This window comes from Gambusia affinis, linkage group LG05, assembly GCF_019740435.1.
Source record: "Gambusia affinis linkage group LG05, SWU_Gaff_1.0, whole genome shotgun sequence".
In the NCBI taxonomy this organism is placed as follows: Eukaryota; Metazoa; Chordata; class Actinopteri; order Cyprinodontiformes; family Poeciliidae; genus Gambusia; species Gambusia affinis.
Window position 1 is genome coordinate 23,212,555 of NC_057872.1, and position 15,120 is coordinate 23,227,674.

The following is a 15,120-nucleotide window of genomic DNA, read 5'->3' on the forward strand; positions in this document are numbered from 1 at the left end:
ATGAGATTTTAGTTTGCCCAGTCCTGCCTATTTGGAGCTCCTTCCTGATCTGTTTTACGGCCTCTTCTCACTTTAAATCCAAATAAGCTGCTGCTGGCCACACCCCCAACTCGACGTTTACACTTACAAATGACTTGAAAATGGCTGCAAACGCACGTGACCGCGTAGAATGGGCATCAGCCAATGAAAAGCGGCCCAATTCCATGCCAATCAGCAAACAGAAGTTGCGAACGATGACGTTGTTTTTATGTGCTGCTGTTGTAGTCTGCCTGTAGTTTTAGCAATGGCAGCAGATAAAGTGAACGAAGCCGTTCAGACCGACACTTACAAATACTGAATGAACATCAGCAGCCACCTCCGTCAGCTCGTCTCTTCTCTCTTTGCAGTAGAATATGGTCGTTTACAGCGCAGGCAACTTCCGAGACGTTTCTTAGCGTTGAACTGGCGCACGTCGGGGACAAACGGTAGTGATTAGCTCAAATGTAAGACTTCAGCACAGTCCACGACTCCAGGAAGCAACCGAGAGCCTAGACCCTCTGTACGAAACAAATAGAACAAGGGGCTGATTTTTACCAAGCTAGCAGTAGACATGCTACGTATTCATATCTATGGGTAAAACCAACTGACCGAAGTACTGGAGCTCCGCTTGGGTTGCTAGGTAACGGCGCAGTGGTCGTAGAACGTGACTTGGGAGGTTTAAAATGTAATGTTTAGAAGGACGCAGTATCTGTCGATCAACAAAGTGGTTTGGAAATGCTAGTTTCGGACACAAAAATATCACCATCAAGTTATTGCCAGAAAGTGGCTGGACTATTTATAGAAGCAATAGAAATCCTTAATGAAAGTACAAAATTGTTTAAATATAATATACTCTTCTTTATACATTCACAAACAGTACATGCTGAACTGAGTGGTGAACAGCATGATTTTGCTATTAGCTGCATATCAATGGTATGTGATATACTTATTTAGAGTTGTGAGAAATAAGTATTTGCTCATTACAGTTTGTTAGCCTCCCTGGGAAAAGTTTACTCTTGGGCAACTCAAATCAATTGTTGAATCTCAATTTGTGACTTTGAGGAAAAAGTTTAAACAATTTAGAAACATTTTTTTTATCTATTTGAGCTCTGAATACAAACTCAAAACAAAAGTAGAGAAAACTACTGCATTTACTGTTTGTTTTATAGCAAGAAAAGTCTGAATTCATATTTTGAATTAAATGAAAATGAAAATCTTTTGTGCTTCAAAGTTTCAGATTAACCATGATTATGTGCAATTATGGAGGAGAGGCTCTTGAGATGCAAGGTGGTTTTTGGAAGAGTGTAAGATGTGAATGAAGAAAATATTTTAAAAGCTAGATACTTTAGTCACAGCATTCCTGGAAAGATAAAGTAAATAAAAGACTGAAAAACAAAGTGGAAAAATTAGAAATTTATTCTTTGATTACACATTAAAAGTAATATTGAATCAGGATTAAGATTTATTGCAGTCGCATCATTTGTAGAAGATAAGAAAAGACGACATGATGATATATCCAGGCTTTTGAGCTGGATTTGGATCCTTGCCGTTAAACCAGCCAAAATAGACAATGGTGTTGGAGTCAAAGTCACTCATGTTCAACTGAAAGACGATAGAAAGAGACAAAAGAAATATGGTGAGTTTGAGACATTTAGCATTACTTAATTAAGTCTAATATCTTAAACATGAAAACTTTTAAACTTATTAATCCAACATGTGCCTTTTTCTTTATGGTTCAGGAATATCTGAACTTTAACACGCTTATGAGGACAGAAAATAGCTAAATGTGGTTTTCTTGATGAAATCCCTGAAGGAGATGCAAGTGTTTTGGAAATTGATGCTAAGATCAGAAATTAGCAGGATTACACAAAGAGCAATCAGAGGTCAATATCTCACTTCAGTGTAATTAACGACTCCTCTAATTTGATTGTTTGCTTCAGACATTCATTGCTGTGGGGAATTGTTGTAATAATGCTATGGAAGATCATCTAATACATTACGGCTGAAACGATTAATCCGATTAATCATTTGAAAATGCAACCTAATGATTAATCGCTAGGTTTTAATTAACTTCAGAAATATTAAGCCCAAGATGATGTCATTCATGTACTTCAACTCTCAATGACATCTCTTTATTGATTACATGTTGTAAGAACGAAGCTTTGTGTTGGTTGGACAAACCTGTTTGGTGACGTCGACCCTCCAGGGGTCAACCTGCAGGCCGTCACACCAGCCTCCTCGCCCGTACAGCCATGTGCCGTGTTCATTCGGTACGGCGCCGTCTTTTACCCGCATTGTGCAACCAAGAGCCGTTCCTGTGGGTCCAAATGTCACAATTAAAACACATTAATGCACAACAACTAGTGCCGAACTCACTTCATTACCAGTTTTAATTCAATTGACAATTTGACTATAATGAGGATTAATCAGATTTTTTATTTAACAACTTAAGCTTATTTTATACAAATTTAGAAATACATCTACAATTAATTTTTAAACAGGAAAATAAACATTTTGCTGCATAAAATTTAATAGCAGCCTTAAGTGTACAGTTGATTATTTGCAGCTAAAGATATTTCTACAATCAACATGTGAAAAGCTCAGCAATACAGTGTAAGGCTGATCTGATGATTGTTTTAATTAAAAATAATAGCATACATCATTGTTTAGATTAATAACAATAATAATATATCTTTAGATGTATATCAATTTAGTGGCTAACAAAAATAAAAATATTTATAAATAATAATAATAAATAAAACCAAATCTTTGTTACTGTTATAGTGGCCACTTTTGTTTCTCTTGATTGAAAAACTAAAAATGTATGAAATCATGATTTAGAGCTAAATAATAATACTTTATTGACAATAATACTTTAATAATAATACTATTATTTATTATTAGTATTATTTAATAATAATACTTTATTGATCTCCTAAGGGGGGAAATTTAGTTTGTCCCAGCATTGCACAAAATAACAACAATAATAAATAACAATAACAAACCTTAACCTGTACGGTTAAAGAAAATGAGCTAAAACTGCATTCAGAAGTGAAGGATAATTATTGATCTGAATATTTTTTTGCTTACTGATCACTTTCTAGTGTTTTATAATATAAACAATTACCTGAATTTTAAAATGTAGGTAATATTGAGTAGGAATAGGTAATGTTTGCTTGAACACTGCGCCTGTTTAATTACTTATTTTGCATCTATTGATGAAACATTATTCATTTTAATCAAGTATTTGGTTAAAAAGTGTCTTTGTGAGCTTTTCTTACCTGCCGTGTCAAACGTGTGAGTGTTGTTGTAAACGCCGTTGATCAGGAAATGGTGGGAGGTGACGCAGAACTCCCCGCAGCCATTCTCGTCGCTGCCATGGCCCGTAATAACGGCATAAAGCTCCACCTGAAACCAACCGCAGCTGGTGAGACAGTCCAGACAGGAAGGATGTAAAAAAGCCATTGATTTCCAAACCATCTGGTACCTTCTTAGTGGAGGAAGGAGTGAGGATCTTCGTTGGCTGGTACCTCTTGTTGTAGTTTTTGTCAAAGGTTCCCCCACTGAACAGAGGCGTCACTTTGAATGGATGAAGCTTGGCCACATCTTCATCTGTCATACCAAATATTTGTATCTATTACACGAATATACTTTTAGTTCAGGACAAGTAAACTGTACTAAAAGCTTTACTGGCTTTTCAGCTTCCATTTAAGATTAAATGTGACAAAAGATTTTATGTCTGATTTAGAAATAAGTTTTATAAGATGGAAGTGAAAATGGAGATAAATATTTTTATAAAGGTGACGTATTATGCTTTCTTGAACAGGTTAGGATACATCTATGGGTTGCACAAAACATGTTAATTACATTTTTTGCGCAAAATCATTCTTAGATATTGAGATTTTAGCCTGATCGGTTCTGTATGTTGGGGCGTCTTCTCACTTTAAATCCAAATAAACTGCTGCTGGCCACGCCCCCAACTCAACATTACACTCACTTATGAAAATGGCTGCAAACAGATGCACAATTTTCCAACCACTGAAAAGCAGAAGTGGAGCCTCCTGTACAACCAACAAGAGTGAAACAATAAAACACATGTCATTTCCAGCAGCCTTTGTACAGCACATACAGCGGTAAAACGAGCTGACCAAACTTCCTAGAGCGCTGCTTTGGTTGCTAGGTAACGGCGCTGGTCTTGGCTGGGGTGAAAAAAAAACTTTTACAAAAACTGCAAGTTTTAACTCAGAGAAGTTACTCTCAGTGGGTAGAGAATCCAGAAATTTTACTCTAGAGTAGCAATACTTTATGACAAAAATTACTCAACCAAAAGTAAAATGTTCTGCATAATAAAAAACCATTACTCTAGTAAATGTAACTCTCCTTTTTTAGCTGCCGTTGTACAGCGCTAATACCAGCTGGCCAAATGTGCTCAAGCTCAGCTTGGGTTGCTAGGTAACAGGGCAACGCCTGCTGACTTACAACATTACATTTTGGAGGTTTTTGAAGAGGGTTATAAAAAGGAACTAATCATCAAAAATTGCTAGGTGGGGTTTTTCAAGCAGTTGAGATGTGTTTAGAAGCAGTAAAAACCCAAATTGAAACGTTAAAAATGAGAAAAATGTAAATTTTGCATGATGCGTCTCCTTTAAATCGGCAGCTGTGTTTACCTGTGTGGTTGCTGACGCTAAATCTGAGGTTGAGGGAGGCGACCCAGGGCATCGCCCAGGGCACCGTCTTCATAGTGAAGGTGCATTTGCTGCTGTCCAGCACAGGGAGGAGAGGGGACACATCTGTCAGCCAGTGTCCAGTCCCTCTGCCAAAACAAAACCCACTCTTATGTCTCACACTCCAGCAAAATAACCAATCAAATACACGGATGCAGAGATTTTAGTCTAGAAATCAAAATTTTAAAGCAGAACTGTGAAGTTTTCCATTTGACTCACTTGAGAAAAAAATGGTATGCAGAGATTTATGAATAGGTGTTTAAAAATTCTAATTAAAATTCAACTTAAACAATTGAAAAATATTTTAACTCAACTTCTGCCTTCAAATAGTTAGGACTTTAATTTCAACAAAAGAAAAAGAGGCAATTTTTTAAAATGTGCATTTATTTCTTCTCCCTTTATGATCTGTAGTTTTACTTATTTATTATTATTATTATTATTATTATTGAAACGTTGCATCTGATTTTAGCTACATAGTTTAGCCAACTGAAGGCTGTAAAAGATGCACTGCATCTTAAAATATCAGTACATTGTGATGTTTTTATGCTTTCTTCCCTGTAAAATAAAGTGTTCAAATGAAAGATAAGAAGCAGCAGCATGTCGGAGGCGCTACCTTCGAAAGGCAGTGATCCACCGTCCCAACTCCGTGTTGCAGTACGGACTCAGCTGATCGCAGCAGACGAACAGCTGGACGGTGTGATCCCACTGAGCGCAGGACGAGTCCCTCCTGCCGGGACACGACAGCGACGCGTCGAGCTCCAGCGTGTCAAAGTCCCACACATCTGCCAACAAAAATAACAAGTAAAATATAAAACATGCGTCTGAAGTAAAATGCAAGAGGAAAAATGCATATTTTTTTCACTTTTTGTGTCCGGGGTGTCCAAACTTTTCCACGAAATTTCCCTCCAAAGCGCATTAACCTCTGACCTCATTTGCAAATGCACAGACAATGCAACAAAATATATAAAGAAGCATCAACTTTAAGAATATTTTTTTATTCACTATTCAATAATTAACATTTAGCATAAATGCTTCCTCATAATGTCTTATTTTACATTGCAAAAAGTTCTGTGGCAGAAAATTTTATTTCCAGACAATAGATTACAAGTTTATTACCAGATAATATAATTTTGATGAGATAACATGTAATATTTGACATTAATCACATCAAATGTTATTCTACTCCCACAGTTCTTATGTTTTTTTTAAAGATGTATCAAATTCGTTTGCTCTTTTTCTTGTCAGAAACTTTTCCATTTCTTGCTTCTTATGCTAGCTTGATTAACAAAGCAACCTGATGAATTTGACAGGCAGACAATCATAAAATGAGCTTCAGAAGCAACATTTAAATCAATTATTTTAAATAATCATTGAACAAACAAATTATGAAATTCAGCTTTTAATAGTTTTGCATTTTTTTCTCATCTTTCCTACAACTTTCTGAAAAACAACTTTGACCAATTCTGCTTCTTATGACCTAAAAACTAATCTACTGACAGATAAACTGTGCAGCCAGTCCGCTCGTGACCAGTCACATTACCAGGTGGATAAACAAACTTAACAAAGATTCTTGTATCTCATAGATAGAGCTGATTATCTCACCTGCCGGCAATTCAACTGTGGCCACCGCTCCTTTGTCGCCTTGCATCGTGACTTGGTCAAACACTGGAATGATTTTTGCAGGACTTTGGATTTTGTTACGCAGACCAGCAGCAAATTCAAACCTGGAGGTAAAAAACCCCAGCAAAAACAAAGTGAGAGAGAAGTTTCTGCAGTATGTTTAAATATAACACCAGCTGACAAAGGTTTAAGACCTAGGGGCAAAAATCAGGCATGCTGATTATCTCATCATCTCAGGCATCATCTTTGGGTTTTGCATAAATCAACCAATTAAACATAATGCAGCATTTAAAATAAGCTCCACAGGGTTTTCTGAAGTGTATTTAAAATAATATACCAAAATCTGTTAGTTTTTCTCATCAATTACAGACTCTATTTCAATAAGCTAACACTTTGGGCGACTCCATCAGAAGTGCAACTATCACAGCAGCTGCCATAGTTCCAGAGAAAATGAGGATGGATCATAAAATAATTAGATTTTAATTTTTTTGTGATATACAATATATAAACCTTTAAGAAATACCATAAATAAGGCTATACATTTTTTGAAATTATACAACCACCTATAGACATTACCTGTGCAAAGATTGATGCAGCTGAGGTACAAATAAAACTAATTTACAGAGATTTCACTAAAAATCAGACCTAGAAAACTGGGTATTTCTTGTTTTTCATTTTTATTTTATTTTTTTTTTACTTACAAACTTAAACTGACTGACTGAGGGGAGACTGTGCAGTAATAATGAGTGGAGGGGGAAAAAAGTTAAAATCTGCCCCCGTTTCTGGGCCCTAGCCAGATTTTAGCCAATAAAGAGTGATTTTACTGCCCTCACCACTGGGCCTGCCAGTTGATGAAGCTAAATGAGGGGTAGAGGAACCAGCCCATCTCAGCCAGCGCCCCCTGCTGGTCGATACTGATGAAGAAATTTGGGGACGGTGTGGTCTGAAAGGAAACATTCACCATCTTTCCAGACCTACAAAACAAAACAGACAAAACAGCAGAAAGATAGGTTGAACCTTAAAAATACTAATAATTGCTAAATAATACTTTAAAAAATGACATTAAAATGTGGTCTGTGGGTTAATAATAGACAGATGCGTGAATAAAGTCGTAATATTATGAGATTTGTTTTGTTTTAACTTTCTATCTAGTAATATTATAACTCGTATTTATTTATTTTCTTAACCTTGCCCTAATCCTCCATCAAAGTGAATTAATCGGGCCGTCCAGAATTCTGTCTCTGAAACATTTAAAACCACCATCAACATTGGGAGGCTTTTAATCCCTCATCTGAGCCGGTCTTACCGGAGCGCCTGAGCGACCGAAAACTCCTGATGCACCATGGCAGCCGGGACGGTGAGAGGAAACAAACACTCCTCTCCGTCACAGTTCATATCCTGGATCGGGTTGCCGGGGAGCGAATAGACCAGGACGCCGGACGCCTTGGATTTAGCCATGTTCCTAACCTGGAGGAACAAATTAATCAGCCAGTCTTGATTTCAACATTAGTCACAATTTAAGCCCCTGGTATATTATTAAAGTACTCAAAAGGGACTTTAAATAAAACACACACCGAATTTGGATTTGGAGTTTCTCCATGCATTTCGTTCAGCCAACAAACTCATTTTCCATTGATGTTTCATTTTTTACTCATTAAAACTAGCAGTAGGATTTATTTTTTAAAGCCTTAAAAGTTTGACAACATCTCCTCTTCATGTTTTCACCTAAAAAAAAAATAGCAAAATTTTCTTATTTTTAGATTCACATAGCACATTATGTCCATGTCAAATTTATTTCTACAGCACTTTACTGCATCAAAGTTCTGTATGTCAAATGCAAATAGCCAATGAAAATGACAACACAAATCAATAAAATAAAAGTATGCGCTAAGAGTAAATAACCTATTTTATGTCTTCTATTAGTAGCATTTTATAACTGGACAAATGTTTCTTTGCAACTAGTTGGGGCCTGCCCATAACAATGCATAAGGAGAGCAGTGGCTGACTTGCGAAGCAAGTCAGTCACTGCCTCCATGCATTGCATGGCAGGCACCTATTGTTCTACACCCAATAGAATGTCTCTTTATCGTAACTTATTCTTCCGTCACCGTGAATGCGGCTCATCTGAGCCCACCCACAAAAGTGGTATCAAAAGCGTGCGGCTCGATCCCGGAGGTGTGCTATTACTTTTGGTGGGATTTGGAGTTACCATGGCGGCGTAAAAAGCAAAAACGACCCCAAAATCACTAACGAGCTCACCAGGTGAAATCTAAATGCGTCAAGGGGACGAAGCAACCTCTACCTCTTAAAAATACCCTATTTTTGAGGATTTTCTGTGTCGTCATAACTTCATGTAGAAACGCCATTCAAACTTCATTTTGTAGATACGTCCGTGATCTCTTTTAAAGTGAAGAAAGCACGTCAATATGAATTATGGTTTGTCCACAACTTCTTTCTAAGCGACCCAAAGTTTTTGATTTTTGGAAAAATCAGAGTGTGAAGGCCGCTCTGCTAGAGTGAGAGTCAGAGCGACATTTTGACCCCAAATCATTTTTAACTCGCCCTCACGCTCCCAAATATTGCATGATTGGTATCAAACTTGGTCATGACATTGATCATGCCTGCTCGGTCAAATGTTTTCAAAAATTATCTAGCGCTTACGGTTTTCTCTCCAGGTGCTTCAGACCAAAGTCATGCGCCAGGGTAGCAGAAAGATCTCACTGATTCACTTCCATGTATTTCTGAAAAATTTCAGACCTTGGCACACACTTTTTTTTATCTCATTGCTGTTAATACTGTGAGTGAGGTAGAGATATGAATGGCGGGACTATGTGAGACGACAAATAGCCCTCTCATATGCTTCAAACGGTTTTAGAATATGTATTACGGTTCCCGAACGGGAAGGATTTGTTTGCAATGCTTTTTTTAGTCAAACTGGCTGGCTCAAACAGAGAATTGTCTCCCCCTGGATGTCTCACTCACAGCTGGCAGAGGATTATTTACCATGGCGGAACCCAGAGCAGGAGAGCTGCTGGGACTACAAATCGCATCACTGTAGTTCTAACTAGTAGTTCAGTTAAAACAGAGGAGGACTGAGCTGGCCTTTACAACTACTTGCTGCTATGGGCTGTATATAACTCATTTAACCCTGTCACTGTTACACATGGGATGAGTTTGGCCCTTTGAAATGAAGCTTACTGAAAATTTCAAAATAAAAGCCCTTGAAAATTTTTACATCATGTAATTGCTCTTTTTGGCTTTATGTGACTGGTTTATCCAAAGCACTCTTACACATTGGATTAGTGTGGGCATTTAATATGAAGCTGCAAATTTCAAAATAAAAGCCTCAATATGCCCCTCTGGATAGTGCACCGCATGATATCATTCTGCATTATCAGTTTCTCTCACGTTAGGGAACTGCCTTGCAGCAAGGCAGTTCATTAGCATTAGCCTTTAGCTTAAATAAGCTATTTTCTATTTTCAGACTTATTAGCCATGTTTAGTATACTTAATGGAGTAAGTAAATGACAGTAAACATTCTAATGATACCCACATGCTACTGAAAGTATTTATGCTTACATTAGCATATTTGCTCATTTAGCTTATACACTTACTTTATCATACTGAATGTTGCACGTCCAGTTTACTTAACATTCTTGTGATTCTCCACATGCTATTGATTACATTGCAGCTTTCTTTAGCATTGATGCAAATTTTTAGCATCAGAACGCTGGGTCCAAACCGACGGGCACACTTTGGCAGGCCCCAGTTAAATTTCTTCAGGAATTTTCTAGTTGATCTATGTAGTTTCTTGTTTAGGTATTAAACAGATTGGCTAAATAATATTATTTAAAATAAGACATTTAAAGACATTTGGAAAGCCTGGAGAACTGTCAACAAAGACCACTTTAACATTTCTGTGAAAATCTGGCTCATTTGCTAAACAGAAAGGAATAGTTGGTAGCGTAAACCTTATTCACAGCACTTTATATACTATTAGAGCTATTAGATATTTCTTAGTTTTTAAGAGTTGAATTTAACATACCTTAGTGAAGAAAGAGCAGTTCCCTTCTGACACCCAGGCCACAGCGCCCCCTAGAGGCGGTGTGGGTTCACACCCATCTCCAGCATCAACCAGCTGATACATCTTCGGTTTCCAGCGTCCCATGAGCCAATCATACCTGGCATCCAGCCTCTTAACAATGATGGGCATTTTCCACCCTGCCGGAAGTAGCATGGTCAGTAATGGACTCCTTCAAAAGTCAAAAAACTAACACAAAATAAAACTCCTCCGTATTGGAAGGCAAATAATTAGTCTATTTACAATTAATTTTTTATTAGATTAAAATTAGCTTCAATCAATTAACTACTAACGCCTGCTTAAACCATAAATAAGGCTATAAACTTTTAGTGTTGTAGATTGACCGCCATCCAGCAGAGGGCAGCGCTGGTCATCTTTAACCGGAGTGTTAATAAAGAAATTAAAGATGGTGGAGATATTCTTGAATGGTAAAGGGACACGGCCCAAACAGAGTCTGGTCTGGGACGCTAAACGCATTTTAAGCTGATCCGTTTTGAAATAAACACTCGACAAAACTCATAGAGTTATCAATTTATTTTTAAAATTTGAATTAATTAGCGTTTATTCAGCAGAGCTGCATGACGGGGCCATGTTATGAGCTAATGCACTTCATGGAACTAAGTTTTAACTATTTAAAAAAGTAACTACAGCCGATACTTCTGTACGAACATATATCTGTTTATGGCAAATGAAGTTTCACATAATTTATTCTTTTCATTTTTTATTTTTCCATTTAGCAACCTAAGAGATTATTGTTTTGTTATATTTTAGAGACAAGTCTTAAGTTTAATAATGTAAGAAAACCACAGTTTTCAGTCAGTATTTAATACAGTTTATACTATTTATTTATTTATTTTAAGTCAGCAGTTATGAAACCTTTACCCTTTATGGAAAGGCCCTTTGTGTTATGAAAGACAGTGGATCCTCTTGGTACAAGAGTAAACAGGTTTTTAAGAAAATTAAGAAAATGGCCACTAATCCATAAATCAATAAGATCAATGAATTGTAGATTAACTCATTAATCGATAAATAGCATATTCTCCTTACCATCAGAGGTGAAAACAGCCTGTGAGAGGCCACAGTTGTGTTCCAGGCAGCTCCAGTAATAAAGCACATAGGGGATCCAGTTACCCAAAGCGAAGACCGGCACTGGAGAGAAGTGCAGCCGGGTCAGAACCTCCTTCCTGCCGTTAGGCCAAAGAGTCTAGTTAAAGTAAAGACTCAGCACTGGGTTTGTCTCTTCACACAGCTGTTAGCTTTAGCGAGGAGTGTAACGAAGCACAGAGCCTTGCAGGAATATTATAATCCTTTACACTTTTCACATTTAATCACAATAAAAACAATCTTCTAATTTATTTAGAGGCACCAGGGGGTCAAATACAAATACACACCACACTTTCCAGAGTTTTATTGGAAGCTTTTAAAAACATGTTTCATTTGCAAGTTTTAAATTTTGTACCAAATTTTTGTGTTGATTCATTTTAGAAAATCCCAATAAATTACATTGAAGTTTGTAATGTAAGCAAATGTGGAAAGCTCAATGATGATGGATATTTTCAAATGAATTATGAGCATAAACCACAAAAAAAAAAAAATATATATATATATATATATATATATATATATATCATGAGTGCTACTATGAGTTCCCTTCAGTTTCACTTCCTCATCTGAACTTAGAAACAATCCACACTTCCCTTTATGGCTGTTTTGGTCAGAGTTGGAGCTTTGTTTGCAAACAGATTTTTAGGTTCCCATTTAATTTTATCTGTACGTACTCAATTATTACATTTGTTTATATTGTTTTTTTAATACTCAATGGGTATATTTTGTCACTGTGCTGCTACAAGTGAAATTCCTCCAAATGAAAAAAAATGAGTTTGTCAACCTTCTCCCAGCACCAACAACCAGTCAGAGCCAGGAGGTGGGTCTTAGTGCTGTCAATCACAACGCCCCCTTTATCTCTCCTACTACAGCTAGCACATGCTGCGTTAATGCTAGTTAGCATAGCCACCGATGACAGCAATTAAATGGTTTTCCTGTAACAGTAAGTTGCACAATTAGCAGCCAATACAAGAGCCTGATCGACAGCACTAACACCCTCCTCCAGTCAGTAATTGGTTGTTTTTGATTGGGAGCCGTGAATGTATTTCTGACAGCAACAGTAGCTCAGGGAGAAGGTGGAGGAGATTGATCTTTTCACGGATTACCTCTCAAAGTAAAAAAAAACTTTCTAGGAAAAAAATAAATAAAAATCATTTTGAGATTATCCGACAAATTTTCTAGAATTTTTTTTCTTCTAAATTCTGAGCTTGAAAAGTAAAAAATTTGAAACAGAAAATTTCCAAAAATTAAACATTTTCCACTTTTGAAACTGAGCCAGCAGCTCAGGAGAAGACGGAGGAGATCGATCTTTTCACAGATTATCTGTCTCATGCCGTCACAATATGGTGACAGTTCTAACAAAATGTAAAAGATTTATTTTATTTCTTTATTTTTATAAAAGTTACATGCTCCAAACTAAATATTTAGCTCCAAACTGAACCCCACCAGCAGGGAGTCCCTCCCAGTTCACCTGTTGGCGGCGGCCCGGTGCAGCTGCTCCCGCATCCACAGGGCATCACTGACCGCTGAGTCGTCCAATGACAGGAACAGCACCTGGGTCCGGTTCGGCAGCCCTTCAACCAGACTCTTCACGGAGGACTCGGAGCTCCAGAGACACTCCAGGAACCCTGACTTGTTGGTGAAAGCGTGGATGACCAGAGACTCCTTCACGGCTCCATCATCGGGCTCGTAGGAGAACTTCCCGTCCAAAGTCGGGACCTGAAACGCGGTGGCCCTGTCACCAGGCTCCGGACCGGCACCGGGCTGCGGACCGGCGGTGACCGGGTGGAGATGGGAAGTCTCGGTCAGGATCAGACGGCTCCTCTTCGGTACCAGCTGAGCGTCAGTCACATGAGCTGTCACAACGAGCAGGAGCCAGAGCAGCAAGGCCATTTTTCCCACCGCCACACAGGACAATGAACTCACCACGAAGAGCTCAGCACCTGCATCACTGAGAAACGTTCACCCGAATTAAAACGAGTCGTACTGTCGCTCCCAACTCGGCAGAACTGACCGTTTATCTTCATTCTTCCACTTTCGATTCGGAGGCGGGACGGGCCGCCTTCTACGGCAGCCCTGCGGTGCCAAAAAACAGAAAAGCTAATTTAGTCTCCTCGGCTATTTTATTTATTTTAGTTAGTTTTCTTTGAAAACATTTTATTTGTTGGTAAACAACTCCAGTAAAGAGCAAAAATAATTCAATGTTTAGATTATTCTATAGCGCAAGAGGCGTTTTGGATCATCCACTTTGACTAAAAATCCCAAATAAAAAAATAAAAAATAAAAAAGACCAATTTTTTTTTAAAGACCGCATAATTGTAGGCAGAGAAAGATGTAAATGTAGATAATTTTAGAGATTTTCTAGAAAATAAGGATGTATCTGAGCTTGAAAAGTCAAGAATTGGGTAGAAAAAAAAACTCAAATTTTTAATCAATCAATCAAATTTTATTTGTATAGCACATTTCAGCAGCAAGGCATTTCAAAGTGCTTTACAACACAAAAACACAATGCAACGTAGAATCAACAGTCAAAACACAACGTTAAGTACCATCAATAAATTTATAATTGATTACGTTACAAACACAATCCTAAACAGGTGGGTTTTTAGTTGAGATTTAAAAGAACTCAATGTTTCAGCTGTTTTACAGTTTTCTGGAAGTTTGTTCCAAATTTGTGGATCATAGATGCTGAATGCTACTTCTCCTTGTTTGGTTCTGGTTCTGGGGATGCAGAGCAGACCAGAAGACCTGAGAGGTCTGGAAGGTTGATACAACAGCAGCAGATCTTTAGTGTATTGTGGTGCTAAACCATTCAGTGATTTATAAACTAATAATATTTTAAAGTCTATTCTTTTAGCTACAGGAAGCCAGTGGAGGGACTTTAAAACTGGTGTTATGTGCTCTATCTTCCTGGTTCTAGTGAGAACGCGAGCAGCAGAAGTTATTGCCATAAACGGTAATGAGACAATTTGCAACTAATACAATGGCTACAGCATAATAATGAGAGAACAAATTCTCAAAGACCAATAAACTTAAAAAAAAAACAACAACTAAGAAGAAGGAAGCTGCTGAGTGGAGAACCAAAGCAAATAAGTCCTCTTCATTCTATTGAATATTTAACATTGGAACTGGAAGACATTTAAAATATCCTAAGTAAACAGAAACTACAAAATAAAAGGATTATGAAGAATCTTTTTTTTTTTTTTTTAAAAAAAGAACTATTTTGTTTACAAAACACCAGATTGAAGACTTTATTCATCCAGTATTTGGTAGAAGCAGAAACAAATCATGCAAACAAAAATTGAGAATGGAAAAGCAACAGGACACGTGCAGGTTTCCAGGTTAGGGTAAGGAACAAGAAGTTTATTTAGAAACTAAACAAGAAGTTTATTTAGAAACTAAACTTTTTGTTTTCTCAGTTACTTTTCTTTCCATCGACAGTACACCTGGTCTGGCGTTGATTAGCTGTGGTTGGTTCCTGGAAAAGGACATTGGCTGACATGATGCTGCCATCACCTAACTGTTCTCCCTCTCCTTTTCATTTCCATGAACATGGAAAGTTCTCCTGATCAG

The 15,120-nt window shown here is 37.5% G+C and overlaps 2 protein-coding genes across 2 annotated transcripts in view; both read right to left on the minus strand.

Annotated features, from left to right (window-relative positions):
- Nucleotides 1–633, minus strand: part of mios (missing oocyte, meiosis regulator, homolog (Drosophila)) — a 44,617-nt gene extending 43,984 nt beyond the window's left edge. The window contains exon 1 of the mRNA XM_044118305.1: nucleotides 329–633. The gene's annotated coding sequence lies outside the window, so the exon portion shown is untranslated. The remainder of the gene's footprint in view (nucleotides 1–328) is intronic.
- A 783-nt stretch (nucleotides 634–1,416) lies between these two features.
- si:dkey-256h2.1 (uncharacterized protein LOC337520 homolog) lies at nucleotides 1,417–13,616 on the minus strand. Its single transcript, XM_044117181.1, has 12 exons — nucleotides 13,019–13,616; nucleotides 11,491–11,627; nucleotides 10,408–10,583; nucleotides 7,669–7,829; nucleotides 7,196–7,336; nucleotides 6,345–6,466; nucleotides 5,356–5,524; nucleotides 4,686–4,831; nucleotides 3,506–3,630; nucleotides 3,300–3,426; nucleotides 2,200–2,333; nucleotides 1,417–1,620 (listed from the first exon to the last, which is right to left on the minus strand). Exons 1-12 carry the CDS (start codon nucleotides 13,438–13,440, stop codon nucleotides 1,495–1,497), a joined length of 1,986 nt encoding a protein of 661 aa, XP_043973116.1. The 5' UTR covers nucleotides 13,441–13,616; the 3' UTR covers nucleotides 1,417–1,494.
- Between the last annotated feature and the right edge of the window lie 1,504 nt (nucleotides 13,617–15,120).